General features: G+C 43.4%; 1 protein-coding gene across 1 annotated transcript; it reads left to right on the top strand.

Moving 5' to 3' along the window:
- The first annotated feature begins 19,175 nt into the window (after positions 1 to 19,175).
- Positions 19,176 to 20,542, top strand: LOC134347017 (transmembrane protein 215-like). Its single transcript, XM_063048997.1, has one exon. The coding sequence runs from the start codon at positions 19,325 to 19,327 to the stop codon at positions 19,946 to 19,948; it is 624 nt and encodes a 207-aa protein (XP_062905067.1). The 5' UTR covers positions 19,176 to 19,324; the 3' UTR covers positions 19,949 to 20,542.
- The last annotated feature ends 524 nt before the right edge of the window (positions 20,543 to 21,066 follow it).

The raw sequence follows: 21,066 nt of genomic DNA, 5'->3' as shown, positions 1-21,066 counted from the left end.
TCCTAAATGTGATCTCTAATAGATGTGGGGTATGTGTACCGTAGTTAATGCAGAAGAATGATGGGAAAGGATTGATGAGAGATGAGTGTGTAAATAGTAGATGAACCTCACAGTGATAGGGGCTGGATTATGCTGATGGTGAACCAGCTGAGCGTTTCTCAACCCCCATCAAAGTTGCTGGTGAACGCAGCAGGCCAGGCAGCATCTCTAGGAAGAGGTACAGTCGAAGTTTTGGGCCGAGACCCTTCGTCAGGACTAACTGAAGGAAGAGCTAGTAGGAGATTACAGAGGGGGAGGGGTAGGGGGAGATCCAAAATGATAGGAGAAGACAGGAGGGGGAGGGATGGAGCCAAGAGCTGGACAGTTGATTGGCAAAAGGGATATGAGAGGATCATGGGACAGGAGGCCCAGGGAGAAGGAAAAGGGGGAGTGGGGGGAAAACCCAGAGGATGGGCAAGGGGGTATAGTGAGAGGGACAGACGGAGAAAAAGGAGACAGAGAGAAAGAATGTGTGTATATAAGTAAATAACGGATGGGGTACAAGGGGGAGGTGGGGCATTAGCGGAAGTTAGAGAAGTCAATGTTCATGCCATCAGGTTGGAGGTTACCCAGATGGAATATAAGGTGTTGTTCCTCCAACTTGAGTGTGGCTTCATCTTTACAGTAGAGGAGGCCGTGGATAGACATGTCAGAATAGGAATGGGATGTGGAATTAAAATGTGTGGCCACTGGGAGATCCTGCTTTCTCTGGCGGACAGAGCGTAGGTGTTCAGCAAAGCGATCTCCCAGTTTGTGTCGGGTCTCGCCAATATAGAGAAGGCCACATCGGGAGCACTGGACGCAGTGTATCACCCCAGCCGACTCACAGGTGAGGTGTCGCCTCACCTGGAAGGACTGTCTGGGGCCCTGAATGGTGGTAAGGGAGGAAGTGTAAGGGCATGTGTAGCACTTGTTCCGCTTACAAGGATAAGTGCCAGGAGGGAGATAAGTGGGGAGGGATGGGGGGGTGACGAATGGACAAGGGAGTCACGTAGGGAGCAATCCCCACGGAAAGCAGAGAGATGGGGGGAGGGAAAGATGTGCTTAGTGGTGGGATCCCGTTGGAGGTGGCGGAAGTTACGGAGAATAATATGTTGGACCCGGAGGCTGGTGGGGTGGTAGATGAGGACCAGGGGAACCTTATTCCTAGTGGGGTGACAGGAGGATGGAGTGAGAGCAGATGTGCGTGAAATGGGGGAGATGCATTTGAGAGCAGAGTTGATGGTGGAGGAAGGGAAGCCCCTTTCTTTAAAAAAGGAGGACATCTCCCTCGTCCTGGAAGACTGGGAGATCGCTTTGCTGAAACCCTTCCCCCTTCTCCTTCTCCTTGGGCCTCCTGTCCCATGATCCTCTCATGTCCCTTTTGCCAATCACTCTTCCAGCTCTTGGCTCCATCACTCCCCCTCCTGGCTTCTCCTACCATTTTTTTCATCTCCCCCTCCCCCTCCCACTTTCAAATCTCTTACTAGCTCTTCCTTCAGTTAGTCCTGATGAAGGGTCTCGGCCCGAAACGTCGACTGTACCTCTTCCTAGAGATGCTGCCTGGCCTGCTGTGTTCACCTGCAACTTTGATGTGTGTTGCTTGAATTTCCAGCATCTGCAGAATTCCTCATGTTTACATTTATCAACCCCTACTGCTTCCAAACAATGCATGTGGATCTACAGAACACACAGGAAGTCAGTTGCGGGGAAGGAGCTGAACTCTGACTGTATTTACTACTGAATCCAGGGCATCCTATACCTTATGAGCTAGTTGCTGGGAAACACTTTGCATCTAGCTCCTTGACTATATGTCAGTCATAATAGGCACATCTTGGGCAGTCCCATTCACCTTAAATGGAGTTGTTGGTCTCACAATGATAAGTAGTTGGTTTTCTCAAATTTATTTTAAAAGTTTAACTTGAAATAACTTATGTTACTGCATTTACTATTCATAATACCAATTAGTGATTTGACTTTTAAAATTTCTAATCAGAGATATTTGTAAACAGTGAAAAGCCCTCACTATTAGATGGTAGTGATATCTTAGTTTTGTCCTATCAGTAGCTAGTTGTTTCAGATAAAGGTCACTGCCAACTGGACATTGGAAATGTGCAGTCATAAATGATTAATGTAGCCATGGGGCTAGTACAGCGTAGCAGCTGGTATGGGTGGGAATGAAGGCACCACAAGCCATGGGTAGACTCCTGTGAGTTCTGGCCCATTATACAATGTTCTAGGTGCACAGGAGTCACTATATTGGCTTTTTGGATGAGGATTCCCATTAAAGAAATGCTGAATAGGATTGAGCTGTACTCCAAGAAACTCAAAGGATTAGAGATGATCTTTGAAAATCCTGAGAGATATTGTCAGGGTAGATGCTTAGAGGCCTTTTCTTTAAACATATTCACTGGATAATCAGTCAGCTGTTTGGGTCAGAAATGTGTAGTAATTCCTTTAGGCAGATCAATTACAAGTCTCTGGGATTTAACATCCCAAGTAGCTGTAGACACCTATTTGTTGAGATTAATTGCTATTTAGACACCAAGGACAGGCGGAAATGGGGAAATAGGTTCAATAAATTGGCTTTTTCTGATACAGAAATGAAGAAAATAGATGTATAAATTTTGTGATACAACAAGAGGTACCCTGTTTGAGCAGAAATGAGGCAAATGGAGTCTAATCAAGAGAAGTGTATTTGGGGATATTCAGCAAAGAAGGAACACAGAGACTTCAGAGTATATATCAAGAGTTCCTTAAATATATCAGAGCAGGTCAATAAAATGGTTGAAGGGGCATACAAGGCGCCCTTCTTTCTTAGCCAAAGTTCTGGGTGGTTCTGTTAGAAGCAATACTGGTTAGGCCACAGCTTGAGTCTTAGAGTTCTGCTCACCACATTACAAAACAAACAAAACACCATTGCACTGGAGAGGGTGCAGAGGAGATCTATAAAGATTCTGACAAGACTGGGAAGATTTTCTGTTCTATTTTTGCTTCTGTGGTAATTTGTTCTTGCTGGTTCAGAAGGATTAACACGTTCAGGAAAAGTGTGGGGCAGACTTGGGGTGGGGAGAGTGGAGTAGGGATTTTACATTGAGCGACTTACATACTACTGGGTGTACAGACTGTGTCAGAAGCAAATATTTAAACACTTATATATTGAAAGTTATATTGACAAGAATAGTTCCGAATGAAAACAGGTGCAGTGTTGAATAGCCTTACTGAAGGACTGAAGTTGCTGGTTAATGGGTTAAGGCCATGTGCATTAATTTGAAATTAAATACAGCCAGAGGTGATGAATATAGCCATGATATTTAAAGGAAACTTTTGATTGAAGCTGAGTGGGTTTGATTCCATTGGTTACATGTCCGCTATTTAACTATTGAGATGCCGGAGTAGCTCAAGATGATGTGTCAGTTGTAGCTTTCAGTCAGGGAGCACTCTTTTCCCCTGTGGCGCCTCCAAAGACGTTTCACTTGCACACGTTTTATTTTGGAAGCATCCTTCCCTAGCTTGTGATGTGAAACCGCACTTAGAAACAACAAAGGCTATGGGTGAACAATAGTTTAAATAATGCACGGAGTCACATCCAAGTCCACATGTGCTTCAATGAGTGGGTCATTGGTAGAGTGCCTTGGAAGAAATGATTGCATTGACAGTAAGATCAGTAACCAAGTAGCCAAGACTTAACAGACAAAATTAAAGTGGGCAAATTGAGTAGAGGAAGTATTTTGTATGATTCTTTCACAAACCCAGCATGGGGCAATGGCCCAAATGACTTCTCCCAGTGCTGTAGGTTGACAGGGGCATTTGCTGTATCGATGTTTGTTGGATGGTGCTGCATGCCGATTTCTACACTAAAAACTCTCCCACTAAAATACACGCCCAGTTGAGTTCCCATCATCCTCTAAATATAAATGCCATCCTTTATTTTCCTTATCCCAATTTTGGTGCCACAGTGATTGAAAAGACTTTTTAATTACGGCTTTCATCTCCCCTTTATGCAAAGGCACCACTATATTTATATCCTTAGTTTTAAGTGATTGTTTGGCAAAAAATGTCTGCTGTCTTGTTCCCTTCAATCCCGACATGGGCAGGATCCCATAAGGAATGTACACACAGACCCAGATCCTGCACCCTCAACAGATGTTTTCCAATCTGAAGATGAATGTCTGGCCTACAATTTGAAGTATCTGTTTTAATAGATGTCGAGACCGATAACGAATCTGAGCACAGATGTAGATAAGCAGGATGTACTTCTTCGACCTGTTCCAAGGCTAAAATGATAGCAACCACCTCAGACGTGAATACTGATTCTTTGATCATTTTTTCTTGATAGACGCCTGAACAACCTGTCACTGGATCTTTGTTGGATGGTGTTGCATATATTGTACCATCTATATAGATATGTAAGAAACCATAATGTCTGCCTTGCATATATTGCTGAACTTCCTGTGCAACTGATAAACAATCACTCCTCATCTTGATCTTTTCCTGAAAGCCCAAATCAACCACAGGAAAAGGGAAAAACCATGGAGGAGTGACAGAACTGGGACCACAATCCACACTGAACAGCTCAAAATTTTGTGCCTATTCAGTTTCCATCTACCCAAACCTGAACAGTTTACGAATGCCTGTGTTCCCAACACTCTACTAATGTCTAACGTTGCCAGCATTGGATGTCCTCTTACGCCAATCCAATAAACCAGTGCTAAGTGTAACGTGTGTGGATGTAAAGGTACTTCACCCATTTCTACCAGTGATGCCAGAGCTGGAGATGATTTAATAACACCACAACATAATCTCAATGCTTGAGCTTGAACTTTATCTAGGGGCTTTAAGACAACTGGTGAGCTGATCCATAAGCAACACATCTGTGATGAAAGACAGATTCTGATTAAAGCAATAGATATTTGTTCCAGTCACCTCCTACTCACACCCCAACCACACCCAACTAAGCACCTGTGCACATTAAGGGACATTTCAATAATGGGGCAAGTGAAGTGAAGTTATCTCTTTTGGTTCTAGAGCCTGATGGTTGAGGGATAATAACTGTTCCTGAACTTGGTGGTGTGAGTCCTAAGGTTCCTATATCTTCTTCTTGATGGCAGCAGCGAGAAGGGAGCATGGCCTGGGTGGTGGTGATCATTGATTCCTGCGACAATGCTTTGTGTAGATGTGCTCAATGCTGGGCCCAGGTCAGATCCTCTGAAATGATATCCAAGGAATTTAAGGTTTCTGACCTCCTCCACCTCTGAACCTCTGATGGACCTCTGGTTTCCACCTCCTGAAGTCAACAATCAGCTCCTTGGTCTTGCTGACATTGAGTGAGAGGTTGTTGCTATGGCACAACTCAGCCAGATTTTCAATTTCCCTCCTATATGCAGATTTGTCACCACCTTGGAATTGGCCTAAGACACAGGTGTCATCAGCAAACTTGAATATGGCATTGGAGCTGTGCTTAGCCACACAGTCATAAGTGTCCATCCACATACCTAGAAACTTTACCACTGACTCTTGTTTAAGAGACCTACCATATAATTGAGATCAATTGTGAGTGTAATGTTCCTTTTAGAAAAACAAATAACTTAAATCCTTGCAACAGAAAATTTAAACCCCCATCGACTATTTCATTAATAGCTGCCTGTATTTTCATAACTATATAATTTATATTCCTGCCTCTCTTCGACTTGGCACCATCAGCAGCATAGTGCAATTTAGAAATGTCTGAGCTAATATTTAAGAAAATATTATTGATCATATTAAAAAGGAGTGGGCTACACACACTCTCCTGTGGAGTCCTGTTCTCTATCTCACACTCCCTAGAGAATGTTGTTCCCTCCCTAACTTATATCTTTCTATCATATTAAAAAATTTTGAATCTAGTTGAACATTCTACCAGCTATTCCCATCTTTTCCAATTCAAGCAGCAACCCTTGTGTTCATAACATATCACAAGCTTTCTCTACATCAAAGAAAACTGCTACCACTGATTCTTTATAAATTTGGACCTTACGAAAGTCAGATTCCAGACTTAACACCAACTCTCTGGTCATTCTCCTTTTACGAAATCCAGATCAGTATACAGCTAATTTTCCACTTTCCACAGAATAAGAAAGACTTGCTATAACCCTTCATTCCATTACCTGACATCCATGTGGTTAGCAAAATAGGTCTGTAACTGGAAGGATCTGATTGATCCTAACCAGGTTTCAATATAAGGATAACAACCGCTAATTTCCAGGAAGCAGGAAGTTGCCTTTCAACCCATATTGTATTAAAGAATTTCAAAACCAACACAACTTTCAAATCTGATAATCATGTAAACATATTATAACAAATATTATCTTTCCCAGGTGATGTCTGACCAGCACTATTAGTAGTCCTTTTAAGTTCAGACAATGTAAATTTGCCATCAAAGCAGGAACTGGAACATTCTTCTTCTCGCAGCAATCTGAGGATGCTTGCCAAAACTGTTTTCCTACAAGACCTCTCTTCTTTACTTAAATTGGCTTAACTGTGGACACTAACATATATGATTTTGCTAATAATTCTGTTTTTTCAGGGTCAATAACTGCAATCTTCTCCCTACCATACAAAACTGGTAATGCATCAAGTTTTCTAACTCTCCCAGTTTTCTGTATCAAACCCTGAACTTCCCCTACCTGGATCTCTTTCCCAATGTTATCACAGTACATTCACCAATACATTTTCTTTGCCCTCCTCACTACCTTTCTAACTATAGCTTGAGCTCTTTATATTGTATGCAAGATGAATAGGAGTTCTTCCCCTTCGCAGCTGTTTTACATTCATCCACCGGAGAACAGCTCTCCTTTTATTATCCCCCAACAATCTGGGAATCAATTCCTTAGCTCAACACAGCACAAGGTTATTACTACTCAACTTGATATCCTCCAAAACCAAATGATCAGGTAATCTACTTTCACATAAATCATTAAATCCGTCCCAATTTGCCTTTTTAAAATTCAGTCTGGAGATATGAGAACCTTTACACATCTATTCCTATTGTGCAGATGATGGGTAAATGATCACTCTCCACTGCTGTATCATTATACACTTCCCAGTTACACTCACTTGCTATATCCTCACATACCAGCCTAAGGTCTATTTCAGAAACAATGATGTTAAATAGATTTATCCTTGTACTCCTACCATTATTCAAGCACACCAAACACAATTCTTCCAGAAAATCTTCCACTGCCATCCCATTCACATTTGTGTCACTAAAACCCCACATAGTACCATAAGCATTAAAATCCCCAGATCATAACACCTTATTTTTCCCACTTTACTCTCACTTTCCAATATATCACTTTCACAAGGGTTATATTCTTTCTCCAAATTTAAACCACATAAACAATTCCAACTTCCATTACTCTATTTGCTATCCCATTTTTGACAAAGGTAGCCACTCCTCCTCCATTACCCATTTTCCAATTGTATCTTATATCAACATAACCTTGAATCTTAAAATTTAGACATGATTTCAACCAGGTACACATATAACATCAGATTTATTTGGTAAATCTTTAATTAATTTCTTAAATTCTTGACCATTAGCTAACAGGCTTCTAGCATTGCATTGTAAGATTAGAAAAACAACCCTCCTTTGAAGTCCGAACAATATTTGCCCCTCCTTGTGAGGCATTATTAATAACTCACAGAATTAGGTCTTTGACCTCGAGATGTTTTTCCTGCAGCTTTCAATATAATTTTATTTTTTTCTGTCCTGTTTGTTTGTGCTGTACAATTCACCATATCTGCAATGAAAGTGACAAATGTTAGTTTATCAACTATCACTGAATCCTTTGTTATACAGTTACGCACGTTACACACGGTCTTTAAACTATCTGTAGTCTGGATACGAATAGGTCCTATTGACACTGGTTTTGTACTCTCCAGTGCCTCCTGCATGTGATATGACCACTTCCACCTGACCATACCGCACTTCCACAGCTCTCTTATACAGGACACCCTGCACAAGCAGAGCTATGTTCTTCTTCACAGTTGCTACTATTTAGCTTAACGCCTCCTCCACAACTGCCATAGTCATGTTCTCGACAACACCACATTTTACCCCTACACCCAGCTGCTACATGGCTCAATTTCTGGCATTGAAAACATCTCTGAGGGGGCAGCACATAGACTTGAACCATATCACTCATATAACCTAACTTAACCCTATCCGGCGACTTTTTTCCATTAAATTTAATCAACACTGATAAGCTATCTTTTCCAACTCAAAACCCGTTTAAGCATTTCCTGTCTACAACCTTTCCCCCGACTAAATTATTTTAATTTGATCCATGGATACATCCAGAGGCACTCCAGAATTTACTTCCCAAACGCACTGCCATTTCTTTGTGTTCCTTTTCTTCCTCCCACAGCTTTTAACATCCTAGCTTTCTTGCTTTGCTTGCTATCGTTATGTACCCCTAGGGTTCATATTTTCTGTGGACTGTCAGTTTAAAACGCCGGGAGAATGAGACTGACTTTTGAAGGCGGGTGGGGAGGGGGAGATGGATGGAGGGAGGGAGGGAGGGGGAGAGGGAGAGGGAGAGGGAGAGGGAGAGAAACAGTCTTGTGCACTGAGGAGCTGGCTAATGCAAGAAGAGACTTTAATCTCTCTCTCTCTCTCCCCCTCTCCCCCTCTCTCTCCCCCTCTCCCCCCCTCTCTTTCTCTCATTTTTTCTTTATTTTTTTTCTCCTTTTGGTTAGGTGATTTAAACCAGGACACAATAGTGTGGGATGGTATGCATGTTGAAGTAGTGAAATCTAATATAAACTAATTAAGCTAATAAATCAACCAATTAATTAGAATGGGTGGCTGGGCAGGTTGGATCAGGTCAGCTGTTGTCGTGGCACGCACATGGGAGCCATAATGGCTGCAAGTGTGGCTGCTCGAGGATACCTGACTCAGGGCTGATGAACTGGACTCCAAGCTCTAAACTCTGTAACACATCTGGGAGAGGGAGATTTTACCTAGACACGGTATGTGAGGGGTCAGTCACAACCCTTGGATTAACTATTTCTAAATAGGCAAATGGTCTGGGGCAGGATGCTGTGACTGCAGGAAAGGCAGGTAGAGGGATCCAGAGGATAGTTTCGGAGAAGACTTAGCCTTCTACTCTTTTCCAACAGGTATGAGGTTCTTGCTCTCCGTGTGGTCAAGGGTGGAGGCTGCAGGAAGGATGTACAAACTGTCCATAGCACTATAGCACAGGGAGCTATTCAAGTGGGGCGGGGGGAGAAAGAGGAACATAATAGACATAGGAGACGGTATATTTAGGGGAAGAGACACTGTTCTCTTCCAAAGGCTGTGCTGGCTACTTAGTGCCAGGGTTAAGGACATCTCTTCTAGGCTGAAGAAAAACTTGGAGTGGGAGGGTGAGGATGTGGTTTTGTCATGGTTCACATAGGCACTAATAACATTGGTAAGACTAGGAAGGATGTTCTACTGAGGAGTTTGAGGCAAAACTAAAGAGAAGAGCCACAGTGGTGAAAATCTTCACTTGCAAATGGGCAATGTATGAACAGGAGTAGTGGGATAAATGCATGGCTCAAGGGGCCGAGAGGTAGAAATGGCTTCCAATTCATGGAAAACTGGCATTAGTAAAGGGGAACAAGGGATCTGAGCTTCACTTGAATTGTGCTGGATCAGTGACCCGGCTCATTACATAAAGATGGTTGTAGACAGGGCTTTAAACTAAATGAGAGAGCTCCAAGAATGGGCTGTTTAATTCATCAAGTATTTGCTCATCCTTTTTACTACCTCATTTAGTATTTTGTTTGATTTTGCTCTGAAGAACCCTTGTGTTGTTTACTGGCATGAGTGCTCTAGAAATGCAAACTGTTATTGTTGGGAATGAGAGCAAAATGATTTATGCAATTGGATGAGTCAAAACTTCTCTTATCACGTTCCTCCCCTCTCACCCCTCCCCATTTGAACCCTAGCCAGTGCCTGTGTGAAAATGTGGGTGAATAGAAAGAAGAAATAAATTACAACTCTGCAAAATTCAATAAAAATTTTGAAGCTATGCCATAATGCCTTGCCTTCTATTTGCTACGTGATGCTTTCTGTGAAAAGATGATTGACTCAAGAAATGCCTTTGATTCTAGGAACTGGAAAGAGCTCCTACAAACTCTCGATTCATTTCTCTTGGCAACCCATGTGTCATTGAAGCTACTGCAGCTGAGTGAGAACACATTTTATCACTTGGATGGCACAGCTAGACTACCAAACACAGAAACCCAATACAGTCTTTTCATCTTTCAACCTGTTGGACTTAACTGATCTTAACACATGCCCGTGGGGATTCCAGTCAAAGGAAGTGAAATAGACCCTTGGCAGCAGGGAACTATCCCAGAGGAATATCAGGGTCGAAGAGCGTCCACTTTCTGGTTCCCCATGAATTTGTTCAAACTAACAAAACTTAATGTTTCTCATTTGTGAACATCCTGTGAGCTTATACTCTGTTTGTGGCTATGATTTATAAATCAAAGTCTGCTCTCTGTTTCAGTACTACTGCTCAGACTTTTTTCTCATGATCTTTGGCTATTAAGTCATCATTTATTCTGAATCGCTTTACACCATGATAATGTGTCCAAATATTCAAATGTGAATGTTTCTAGTTTAAGCCTTATATCTAACAGGGGCGGGATAAATTACAGGTTCAAAGGCTCATTTATTGCCAAAGTGTGTATGCAGTATTCAACTCTGAGATTCGTCTTATACTTGATTTTAACATCATTCTGTGAGTTGAAGGATCAAAGTTCAAAGTACATATATGTCACCGTATACTACCCTGACGTTTCTTGCAGGCATTTACAGGAAAATAAAGAAACGTAATAGAAATTATAAAGAGCTATAAGTAACAGACACTGACAAACAACCAATGTGCAAAGGAGGGGAAGTCTTGCAATTATAAAAAAAAGTAAATAGATAGTACTGAGTTGTAGAGTTCTTGAAAGTGAGTCGATAGGTTGCAGAGTCAGTTCAGAGTTGAGGTGAGTGACGTTACCTACCCTGGTTCAGGAGCTTGATAGCTGGAGTGTAATAACTGTTCCTGAACACGGTGGTCAGGGACCGAAGGCTCTTGTGCTCCTGCCCAGTGCTGGGAGTGAGAACAGAGCATTGCTTGGCTGGTGGGGTGCTTGATTACGGATGCTGCTTTCTTGTGGCAGATACTCTTCTTTACTGAAGAAGAGCAGGATACTGGGTTCTACACAGCTCTCAATTAGCATTATGAGTAGGGGGCAGGATGCTGTTCACTACCTCATCAGCCCGACCCTACCTCTGTCACCACACCAGTGATTCCTCAATACTCCTAAGGAAACATTTTGTCTCTCCATGCTGTGGCGGTGGATATTATCCCACATCCTGGAATGTGGGAGACTTTTGCCAAGTCTCCCCTCCTGCACATAGATGACACTGTTCATCTGTTGAACTACCAGGCAGGGGACGAGATTAAGCTGTGCCATTACTGGGGAGAGACTTGCTTTAATTTAGCTCCTTCAAACCAGAGCACTTGGCAGCCTATGAGGTGTGTACACTGCTGTAAGCTAGGAAGTACAGCAGCCAATTTCTGCGTGGTAAGATCCCACACAACCACACCCATGATAACAAGAAGCTCATGAAAGTTTGGTAGCTGTCTTCACAGTGGAGGGGAACGATATTTAAGGAAGAAGAATGTGGAAATGTTGGGTGATAACCAGAGGAAATGTTCATAGATTTAGCATCTCTGAGTATAAATAAATCTCTAGGCCTGGAAATATATCCCAGGTGAATTAAAAGAAAGGATATACATTGTAAAGGCTCTGCCTTTAGTTTTCCATTCCTTTCTCTAAAGCTGGAGAGTTTGGAGTGGCTACTGTTGTTCAAGTGTCTAAATACAGAAGAAGAAATAACCAGAGTCATTACAGTCCAGCTTCAGTGGCTGGGAATTATAGGAATGTATTCTGAGGGACAAGATAGTCCCTCACACAAACCAGCCTTCCCTCCATTGACTCTGTCGACGATTCCCACTGCCTCAGGAAAACAGGCAATATAATCAAGGACTCTTCACACCCCAGTCATTCTCTCCTCCGTAACCCGTTGAAGTAGAGCTGTGCGGCTGTGTGAGTTAAGGCCAAGTGCTCTGCCACATTGTTCATTTTTGTCTTTCCTGATTTCTATAATCTGTGTTTAGTTATGTTGATGGGACAATTAAATAAATAACTTATCTTCTTCAAATACCTTTACATCCACTTGAGAAAGTTCGAAGTATATTTATTATCAAAGTATGTATGCAGTTTACAACTCTGAGATTCTCCCTCCTCACAGACAGTCACAAAACAAAAAAGAACCATGGAACCCTTTCAAAAAAAAAAATCAAACATCAAACCAACCCCCACCTCATGTGCAAATAAAATCATGCAAATGGCAACAAAAAATAGATCAAAAACACAGAATATAAAACACAAAAGGCATGTTTCAGTACAGTTCAGATGGAGCCTTGGAGGATGAGAAGGAGGAATTGATATTGAGTAATGAGGAAATAGCTGAGGCTTTGAATGACTATTTTGTGTTGGTTTTCATGGTGGAAGACATGCCTAACATGCTGAAGAGAGATAATATCGGATGCGATGGGAGGTGAGGACTCGATACAATAAGCTATCACGAAAGAGGTAGTGCTGAGCAAACGTATGGGCCTAAAGATAGACAACTCCCCTGGTCCTGATGGACTGCATCCCAGGGCACTGAAAGAAATGGCGGAGGTTATAGTTGAGGTTTTGGTAATAATTTACCAAAATTCTCTGGACTCTGGGCAGGTCCCGGCAGATTGGAAGAAAGCGAATGTCACACCACTGTTCAAAAAAGGATGTTTGCAAAAGGCAGGTAAATATAGGCCAGTTAATTTAACATCTGTAGTTGGGAAAATGCTTGAAGCTATCATTAAAGAAGAAATAGCGAGGCATCTAGAAAGAAATAGATCCATCAGGCAGACTCAGCATGGATTCAGCAAAGGCAGGTCCTGTTTGACAAACTTACTGGAGTTCTTTGAGGATGTAATGAGTGCAGTGGATAGAGGGGAACAGATGGACGTTATTTACTTGGATTTCCAGAAGACGTTCAATAAGGTGCCACATAAAAGACTTATCCATAAGATAAGGATGCATAGAGTTAGGGGTAAATAGCATGGGTAGAGAATTGGTTAGCCAATAAAAAGCAGAGAGTTGAGATACATGGTCATTTCTCTGGTTGGTAATCAGTAGTGAGAGGTGTGCCACAGGGGTCAGTGCTGGGCGTGCAACTGTTCACGATATACATTAACGATCTGGATGAGGGGACTGAGTGTAGTGTATCTAAGTTTGCCAATGACACTAAATTGAGTGCAAAGGCAAACTTGTGCAGAGGACACGGAGAGTCTGCAGAGAGATATAAATAGGTTAAGTGAGTGGGCAAGGGTCTGGCAGATGGAGTATAATGTTGGTAAATGTGAGGTCATCCACTTTGGAAGGAAAAATAGAAGATCAGATTATTACTTAAATGGTAAAAGACTGCAGCACGCTGCTGTGCAGGCTTGGAAGTGCTTGCGCATGAATCACAAAGCTTTGGTTTTCAGGTGCAGCAGGCTACCAAGAAGGTAAATGGAATGTTGGCCATTGCTAGAGGTATTGAATTTAAGAGCTGAGAGATTATGCTGCAACTGTGTAGGTACTGGTGAGACGGCACCTGGAGTACTGCATGCAGTTCTGGTCTCCTTACTTGAGGAAAGATATACTGGCTTTGGAGGTGGTGCAGAGGAGGTTCACCAGGTTGATTCCAGAGATGGGGAGGGGGTTAGACTATAAGGAAAGATTGAGTCACCTGGGACTGTATTTATAAAATTATGGAAGGGATAGATAAGATATCTAAATATACTTAAGACAAGGTTGGATAGATTTTTGCATAGTAGTGGGGAAAATGTAGGTCGGTGGAAATGAGCCAGTTCAGCCATTATCTTATTGAATAGCGGAGCAGGCTTGACTGGCTGGATAGCCTACTCCTGCTCCCATTTCTTATGTTCTCATCAGTCTCAGTTTAATGCCTCATCCAAAATATAGCAAACCCAAAACATGTGCAAGATATTGCAGGAACAGCCAAAATTCTTGTTGTTTAAGTCCCTGGAATGAACTTAAGGATCAAAGAAGAGAATGCTTTCATGTAAGCCTCTACCATGGTAGAGCCACTGTGTCACTGAGCCTTGTGACACTCTTAGCCTGCTAATTGACTTCCCTGTGCCTTCCTTTCCTTCATGTATTGGGATATCACATTGGCTGTGCTCGATGGTGGTTTAATTGACTACAGTAATTGTCCTTAGATTGTAGATGAGTGTTAGAATCTGGCGGGGGGGGGAATTGATGGTAATGTGGAGAGAACTAAAATAGGATTAATGTAGCATTAGTGTAAATAGGTAGTTGGTGGTCATTGTGGAGTAGATGGGCTGAAAGGCCTGTTTCTGCACTGTATCTCTCTATGACACTTCTGGGGATATCACTTTACTGGAAGATGTTGTGAAACAAAATTCTACAGTTTTAGTAGTTTGTGGAGTCCACGGAATCTGGAAGAAGAGGGGGACAGTGAAGGAGGTGCTCCTTTAGTTTTTAATTAAGGCGCTGATGAGAAAGGAAACAAGAAGATGGGTTTGCATTTCTAAAATGACTTTCACAATCTCTAGGTACCCCAAAGCATTTTACAACCTATGCAGAACTTTCTGGAAGGCAGCACAACCCCTGTTGTAATGCAGGAAGAGCAAAAGTCGACGTGCAAGTTTCCACACACAGGAAGTGACCTGATCATCCATTTCAGTGCCTGGGAACAGAACATATTTCCACCCTCACCAAGGTTTTAAATATATATTGTTTGATTCATTTCAATCTGCTTTCATTTATACATTATCTAAACATTGGTAATATTGGTATTTATATACCAATTTTAAAGTAGTAACACACCCTTTGCAAATAGTCAAATGCAATATGACACTGAGGCACAAAAGCGGATATTAGGACAGATGGCTAAAGACTTGGTCAAAGATGGAAATATTAGCAACCTTTGTAAAGGAAGAAAGAAAGCTAGAGAGGTGTTTGGGAGAGAATCTTGGTGCTTAGGGATCGGCAGCCAATGAAAATGGAGCATGCTGAGGTTGCAGAGGCTGTAGCGAGCGCATGAACAAGCTGTCAAAGGAAGCTGCTGTATTCTAACGCTGACCCATTCATCCTCGTCAGCAATCCTGCTGTCACTGCTTCCATTGTTTCCACGGGCTGCCGTGGGCTAAACAGGGAGCTGAGTTTATTAATGATCCATTAGGCTCAATATCAGGTGACTCTGAAGATGCCAGGCTAGTGACAGAAAGTGTCCCCAGTCAGGGACCACAATAGTTGGAGCAGCAGGCAGGCACTCGTTGTATCTCTGCAGTTGTCAGTAATTAGTAGCAGCAACACGCTGAGTTGGAGCCAAGCACAGTGCACAAGTATAAAATAGACACCCAGAAACTGAATCAGGCAAGTGTCATTTGTGAAGAACTTGCCCTTCCTGCCGTTGTGGTAAAAACCCTTCCTGGGCTGAGGTTTTATAAGGAATTGGTCAGATTGCACTTGAAATATTCTGAGTAGTTTTGGGCCCCTTACCTAAGAAAGAAGGTGCTGGTTATGAACAGGGTCAAGGGGAAGTCCAAGAGAATAATCCCAAGAATAAAAGGGTTAATGTATGAAGAGTGTTTGATGGCTCTGGGCCTTTACTCGCTGAAGTTTGGAAGAAAAGTTGGGGGGATCTCATTGAAACCTATCAGTTATTGAAAGGCCTAAACAGAGTGGATGTGGAGGGGACGTTTCCTCTAGCAGGGGAAGCGAGGAGCAGAGGGCTCAGCCTCAGAATAGAAGGACGTCATTTTAGAACAGAGATGAGGAGGAATTTCTTTAAGATGAGGCCACCCTCAGGGTGGAGGAGCCACACCTTATATTCCGTCTGGGTAGCCTCCAACCTGATGACATAAATATTGATTTCTCCTTCAGGTAAAAAAATCAAATGCTCCCTCCCCATCCCCTCTTCTTCTATTCCAAACTCTGGCCTTTTACCTCTTCTCAACTGCCTGTCACCTCTCCCTGGATCCCCTCCTCCTTCCCTTTCTCCTATGGTCCACTCTCCTCTCCTATCAGATTCCTTCCTCTCCAGACCTTTTTCTTTCCGACCCACCTGGCTTCACCTATCACCTTCCAGCTATCCTCCTTCCCCTCTCCCCCTCCTCCTTTTTATTCTGGCATCTTCCCCCTTCCTTTCCAGTCCTGAAGAAGGGTCTCGGCAGTAGGTCAGGCAGCACCTGGAGGCAGGGAATGTTTTAGGTTGAAACCCCACGCCAGGAATCTACCCATTTTCAAGCTGAGGCTCCTAATGCAGTGTTAGCCCGAACCACTGAGCCCCCTTGTCTGCACAGATGCTGCCTGACTGGCTGAGTTCTTCCAACAGTTTGCTTTTTCACTTTATCCAAGGTCTCATTTCCCAGGCTTAGTTCAATCTACGGTAGGGTGACAGTTAATATAATCGCTTTACTCTCCCACTGTAAGATCGGATTCAATTCCCGCTGCGGTCTGAAAGGAGTTTGTAACTGTGTCAGTTTTCTCTAGGTGCTCCAGACCCCTCCCATGTTGCAGAGACGTGGGTTAGAGGTGGAAAGATGCGGACATGCTATGTTGGCTCAAGAACCCTTCTGGGCTGCCCCCAGCACGTCTCGGACTGTGTTGGTCATTGACGCCAGCAACATATTTCATTGCATGTTCTGATGTATATGATAAGCAAAGCTAATCTTGAACACCCTTTAAATTATGCACTTGTCTAGTGAAAAGTTTTAGAATTCTTCATTGTGCCAGTAAATTACCAGTGCATGAGAAAAATAACTGCAAGGTCATCAAATATATCATGTTTTGGATGAAATATTAAACTGAGGTCTCATCGACCTTTTCAAGTGAAAACACTGAAAAGCCTTGTCCTGAACAGCAAGGATGTCCTTCCCAGTGCCCCCCTCTCACTCCATAACTCAAACAGTTTATCTGTTCTTTTTCACCTTGTTGCCATGGGAGCTACTGCATTTCATATATCACAAAACTGAAATTCATTGGAAATCAAGAATAGACCTGCAGGTGCTGGAAATCTGAAACAAAAAACAGAATTGCTGGAAAAACTCAGCAGGTCAGGCAGCACCTAGAGAGAAACTGTTAATGTTTCAGATCGGGACACTTAATTAGACATGAAACTTTGGAAACAGAGAAGGCAATGCGTTAACAAAAGGATATCTTTCCCCCTTCCTTTCCTCACTTTAGATAACTCACTCTGCCTTTCAGTTTGTTCCGATCTGGTCATCATTAGTCTGCCATCCCATTTTGCTTTTCCTTGCGCAATCTGACTTTCTGGGCATGTCCACTGGTCCACATTGACCAAGGTGCCTTCCTGAGCTATTTGCCTGAATTTGCCCCATATCCCTCTAAACCAGGGTTTCACGACCTTTTTATGCCATGGACCCCTACCATTAACTGAGGGATCCATGGACTCCAGCTTGGAAACCCCTGGTCTCAACCCTCCCTGTCTATGTGCCTGTGTCTAAATGTCTTTTAGATGTTGCAATTGTCTTCTCCTCTACCACTTCCAGCTGCCAGAAATCATGGCTGAGGTGGGCACATTGGCAACATTTAAAACCCATCTAGAGAAGCCTATGGATAGGAGCGGTTTAGAAAGAAGGCTGTGGGACAAACTCAGACAGATGGGACTAACCGGCTGGGTAACACAGGGTCTGTTTCCATGCTTATGACTCTAAATTCCCTTTGTTCCATCCACTGTCCTCCCCCACCTTCTCTATTAGCTTGTTTGTCCCCTCTCAATCTGACCAGACCTCACATGTTAACCGTCTCTCTTGCCTGATCCTCTGAGCTATACCCTAGTATTTTCTATTTTTATTACAGATAAATAATGAATGGGCTGTACTTTAGCAACTTCTGAAGGATCAAAAGGCGCTATAGAAATGCAAATTTTTTTTGCCTATTCTGTGGGAAGGAGATAGTTAAGGCTAACGATTTGGGTCGTTGTGCTGGGTTAAGTAGAAATGCAAGAAATCCTGCCACCTCTGACCACTTCAACGGGACATTGTCCTGCAGCCTGCAACGTCTCGGGATGACCGGCAGCGAAACGCCGGGAGCCCTTCGTCCGAGCGCTATTTATAGGAGGTGCTAGTGCCTCTCGTTCCCCGACTCGGGTTTCACACGGAAATGCTTCGGATTATTAGAAAAGTTGCTTTGCCTAGACGCTCTCTCGCATTCCTCGGCTCGGGAGAAGCCAGATCCGAGATGAGGAAGCGCTTAAAAGAGGAACCGTGTCACTGAACACTTTGGCAAGTTGTCGGTTTGTTTTCTGCACTGAGGGATTGCATAACGACATCCCAGGAGAGGACTCGGTGTCAATCACCGTCATGACTGGTAACTCAGCAACCCGTCGGGCATGGCGCATAACTAATAACGCGGACACCAGTGTGGCTACTAGAGGGAACCACTGCAAATAACAACATATAGGTAACCGCGACGCAAAGTAGAGCAGATTTAAAACACACCACACCCATAACAACGTTACTAAAGCCCAGGTACATACAGAAAATGTAGCCTGATTAACGTAAAGATATTTAAATGGACAAGCGTTTAACCAAAGTTAGCTGGATAATAAAGCTGGATACCCAGCTCTCTATCAGTCCAGCCTCCTGGGGGGTGGGGGTGGGGGGAGGTCTGATATATTTAACGTGAATAAATATAAGTGCTATTTGATACAGTTACTATAAATTAATAGTTTTTTTTCGGAAATTATATAACGCAACTTCTTATAGAGCACAGCAAATAGATATGGCATTTTAAACAAAATGTACTATAAAAAAGGACTTGGATGAAAAGATGGTTCGGATTGCCAAACATTGGTGTGCTGTTTGCAGGCATATGAGAGGTGTCTGATGCTCCGGTGAGGATGGGGAGGGTTTCTAATTACCCTTCTCGAGTTTCTAGCCAGTGATCTTTTCTCCCCACCCCGGTACTCCGAAGAGAGGCGAGGCTTAGCGAGCTTAGTGTCACAGACCATCAGACGGGACAGGTTGGAACCGAAGCCCGGAGTGTCCATCCTTTATCGAAGTGTGCATCTTTTATAAAAGGGTATTGGAGGCGAGAAAGCGGCGTCTACCCGACAGTATATTCTCCCGCGATTGAAGATTCCTGCACTAAGGATCAAAGTTGACACCCTACCATGAGACCTGATAACATCAACCCCAGGACCGGGCTTGTGGTGGCATTCGTCAGCGTCTTTCTGGTCTTTGGCTTCATGTTCACTGTGTCGGGAGTCAGGGGAGAAACGCTGGGCGACATCCCTCTCATTGCTATTGGCCCTGCCATCTTCTTGCCAGGGGTGGCTGTCATTATTCTGGCCAAGAAAACCGACGGCTGCACCAACTGGACCAGATGCAGGGATCTGATCGTCAAGAGGAGTGCCGAGGACCGGCTGTTGGATGGGCCGAGCGCCGGTGGCAGCTGGCAGGATGTGTCCAAGAGCTCGACCAGGTCCCACACGCCGGACGTGGAGGAGGGAGACTTTGGTGTGGACGCCAAGAGCTTGATCAGGAAGAGCGACCAGGAAACAGCAAGAAAATACCTGGAGACTTACTATCCGTCCAATGTATTGAACTACTGCGTGTTCGACCGCCTCTGCTCAAACCGGGACAGCTCGTTCTACGCGAATGTGTACTCGACCCAGGACAGCGTAATCTACTCTCCCCCGGACAGTATACCCTACGGGAGGTATTACTGTTGCTATCCCAGTCCTGGGGAAGCCCGGCACGTTAGGCTTTGCTGGGACTACGAGACCGTAGTGTGAAGCATCGGGCGTCGAACCAGTCGCCAAGTGCAGCCCGCCAACTGAATCGCGACTCCTTCCAAAAATGTTCCACTGCTTAGCCTTCGGTGTTAGCACCACGCCGCGCTGACAGCTGGAGTTTGAGTCAATGAGATTGAAAAGGCATGTACTGTGAATTATAACTATTGTGAATATAATTACACTGTCCTGGTGGTCACCAGGATAGTCTAGCTTTAAATGTTGTCAAATATGAATGTGCGCTAATACGTATTGGCAAGCACCCTGATTTCATCAGCTGACTCTTGACCTCTGCATTGCTTACTGACGCTCTTTATGGCAATTAAATTCCTCCTTGTGTCCTCTTTAATGCCTACATTTTAAGACAAACTCTGCGCGTACACTGGAACTTGTGTCTGGGGAGAGGCTTTGTGGAGGAGAGATGACTGCACAACTCTGTGAAACAAGCACGGAGTGACCGCTCTTGTGCAGCTAGCTGAGAGTGATTTTATGTACAATGTCCGTAAGCATTTTTTTCCTGGAGGATTTTCCCCACTTGTGTTGGTGATGTCGGGGTAGTATCTGTGATAAGTTCTGTTTCCTGGATTCTTTAAAAGGACCCCACTTTTTGAGTTCTCTGTCAGCCGTTTGCCAATGAGTGGTGTTGGATAACCCACACCTCCTCCCACTGGTTGGTTTTCAAGCTGTTGTCAATAGGTAATCTGCCTTACAATGCATATGAGGCTGCAGTTTGCACTACCTAAACCATCAAGAAAGGAAAGAAAGGCACTTATTTTCGTAGAACTTTTCACATCCCTTCACAGAAATCCTAAAACACTTTGCAGCTAATGAAATCCTATTGAACTTTAGTTATTATTGTAATGGACAACTCTGCCATAAAAAATAGGTTTAAAAAAATTATCTTATTGTTTCATTATTTCTTGCTCTCTCTAAGGGATATAGAAAGTTTCCAATTTGTGATGGGAAGCGAGGCCTTTGCTAAACCAGAACAATGTAAAGTCACTGACCTGAAACATCAACTCTTTTCTCATTTGACATATGCTGCCTGACTAATGAAAGGTTTTGGACATTCTCTGACTCCATTTTAAATGCTCAAACACACCGTCTGGAGAAGGGCAGTG

The sequence above is a fragment of the Mobula hypostoma genome, chromosome 5, assembly GCF_963921235.1.
Source record: "Mobula hypostoma chromosome 5, sMobHyp1.1, whole genome shotgun sequence".
Classification (NCBI taxonomy): Eukaryota; Metazoa; Chordata; class Chondrichthyes; order Myliobatiformes; family Myliobatidae; genus Mobula; species Mobula hypostoma.
This window is presented reverse-complemented; position numbering and strand designations above follow the sequence as displayed.

Coding starts and splice junctions, on each gene's coding strand:
- LOC134347017 (XM_063048997.1), top strand. CDS start 19,325: ATGAGACCTGATAACATCAACCCCAGGACCGGGCTTGTGGTGGCATTC.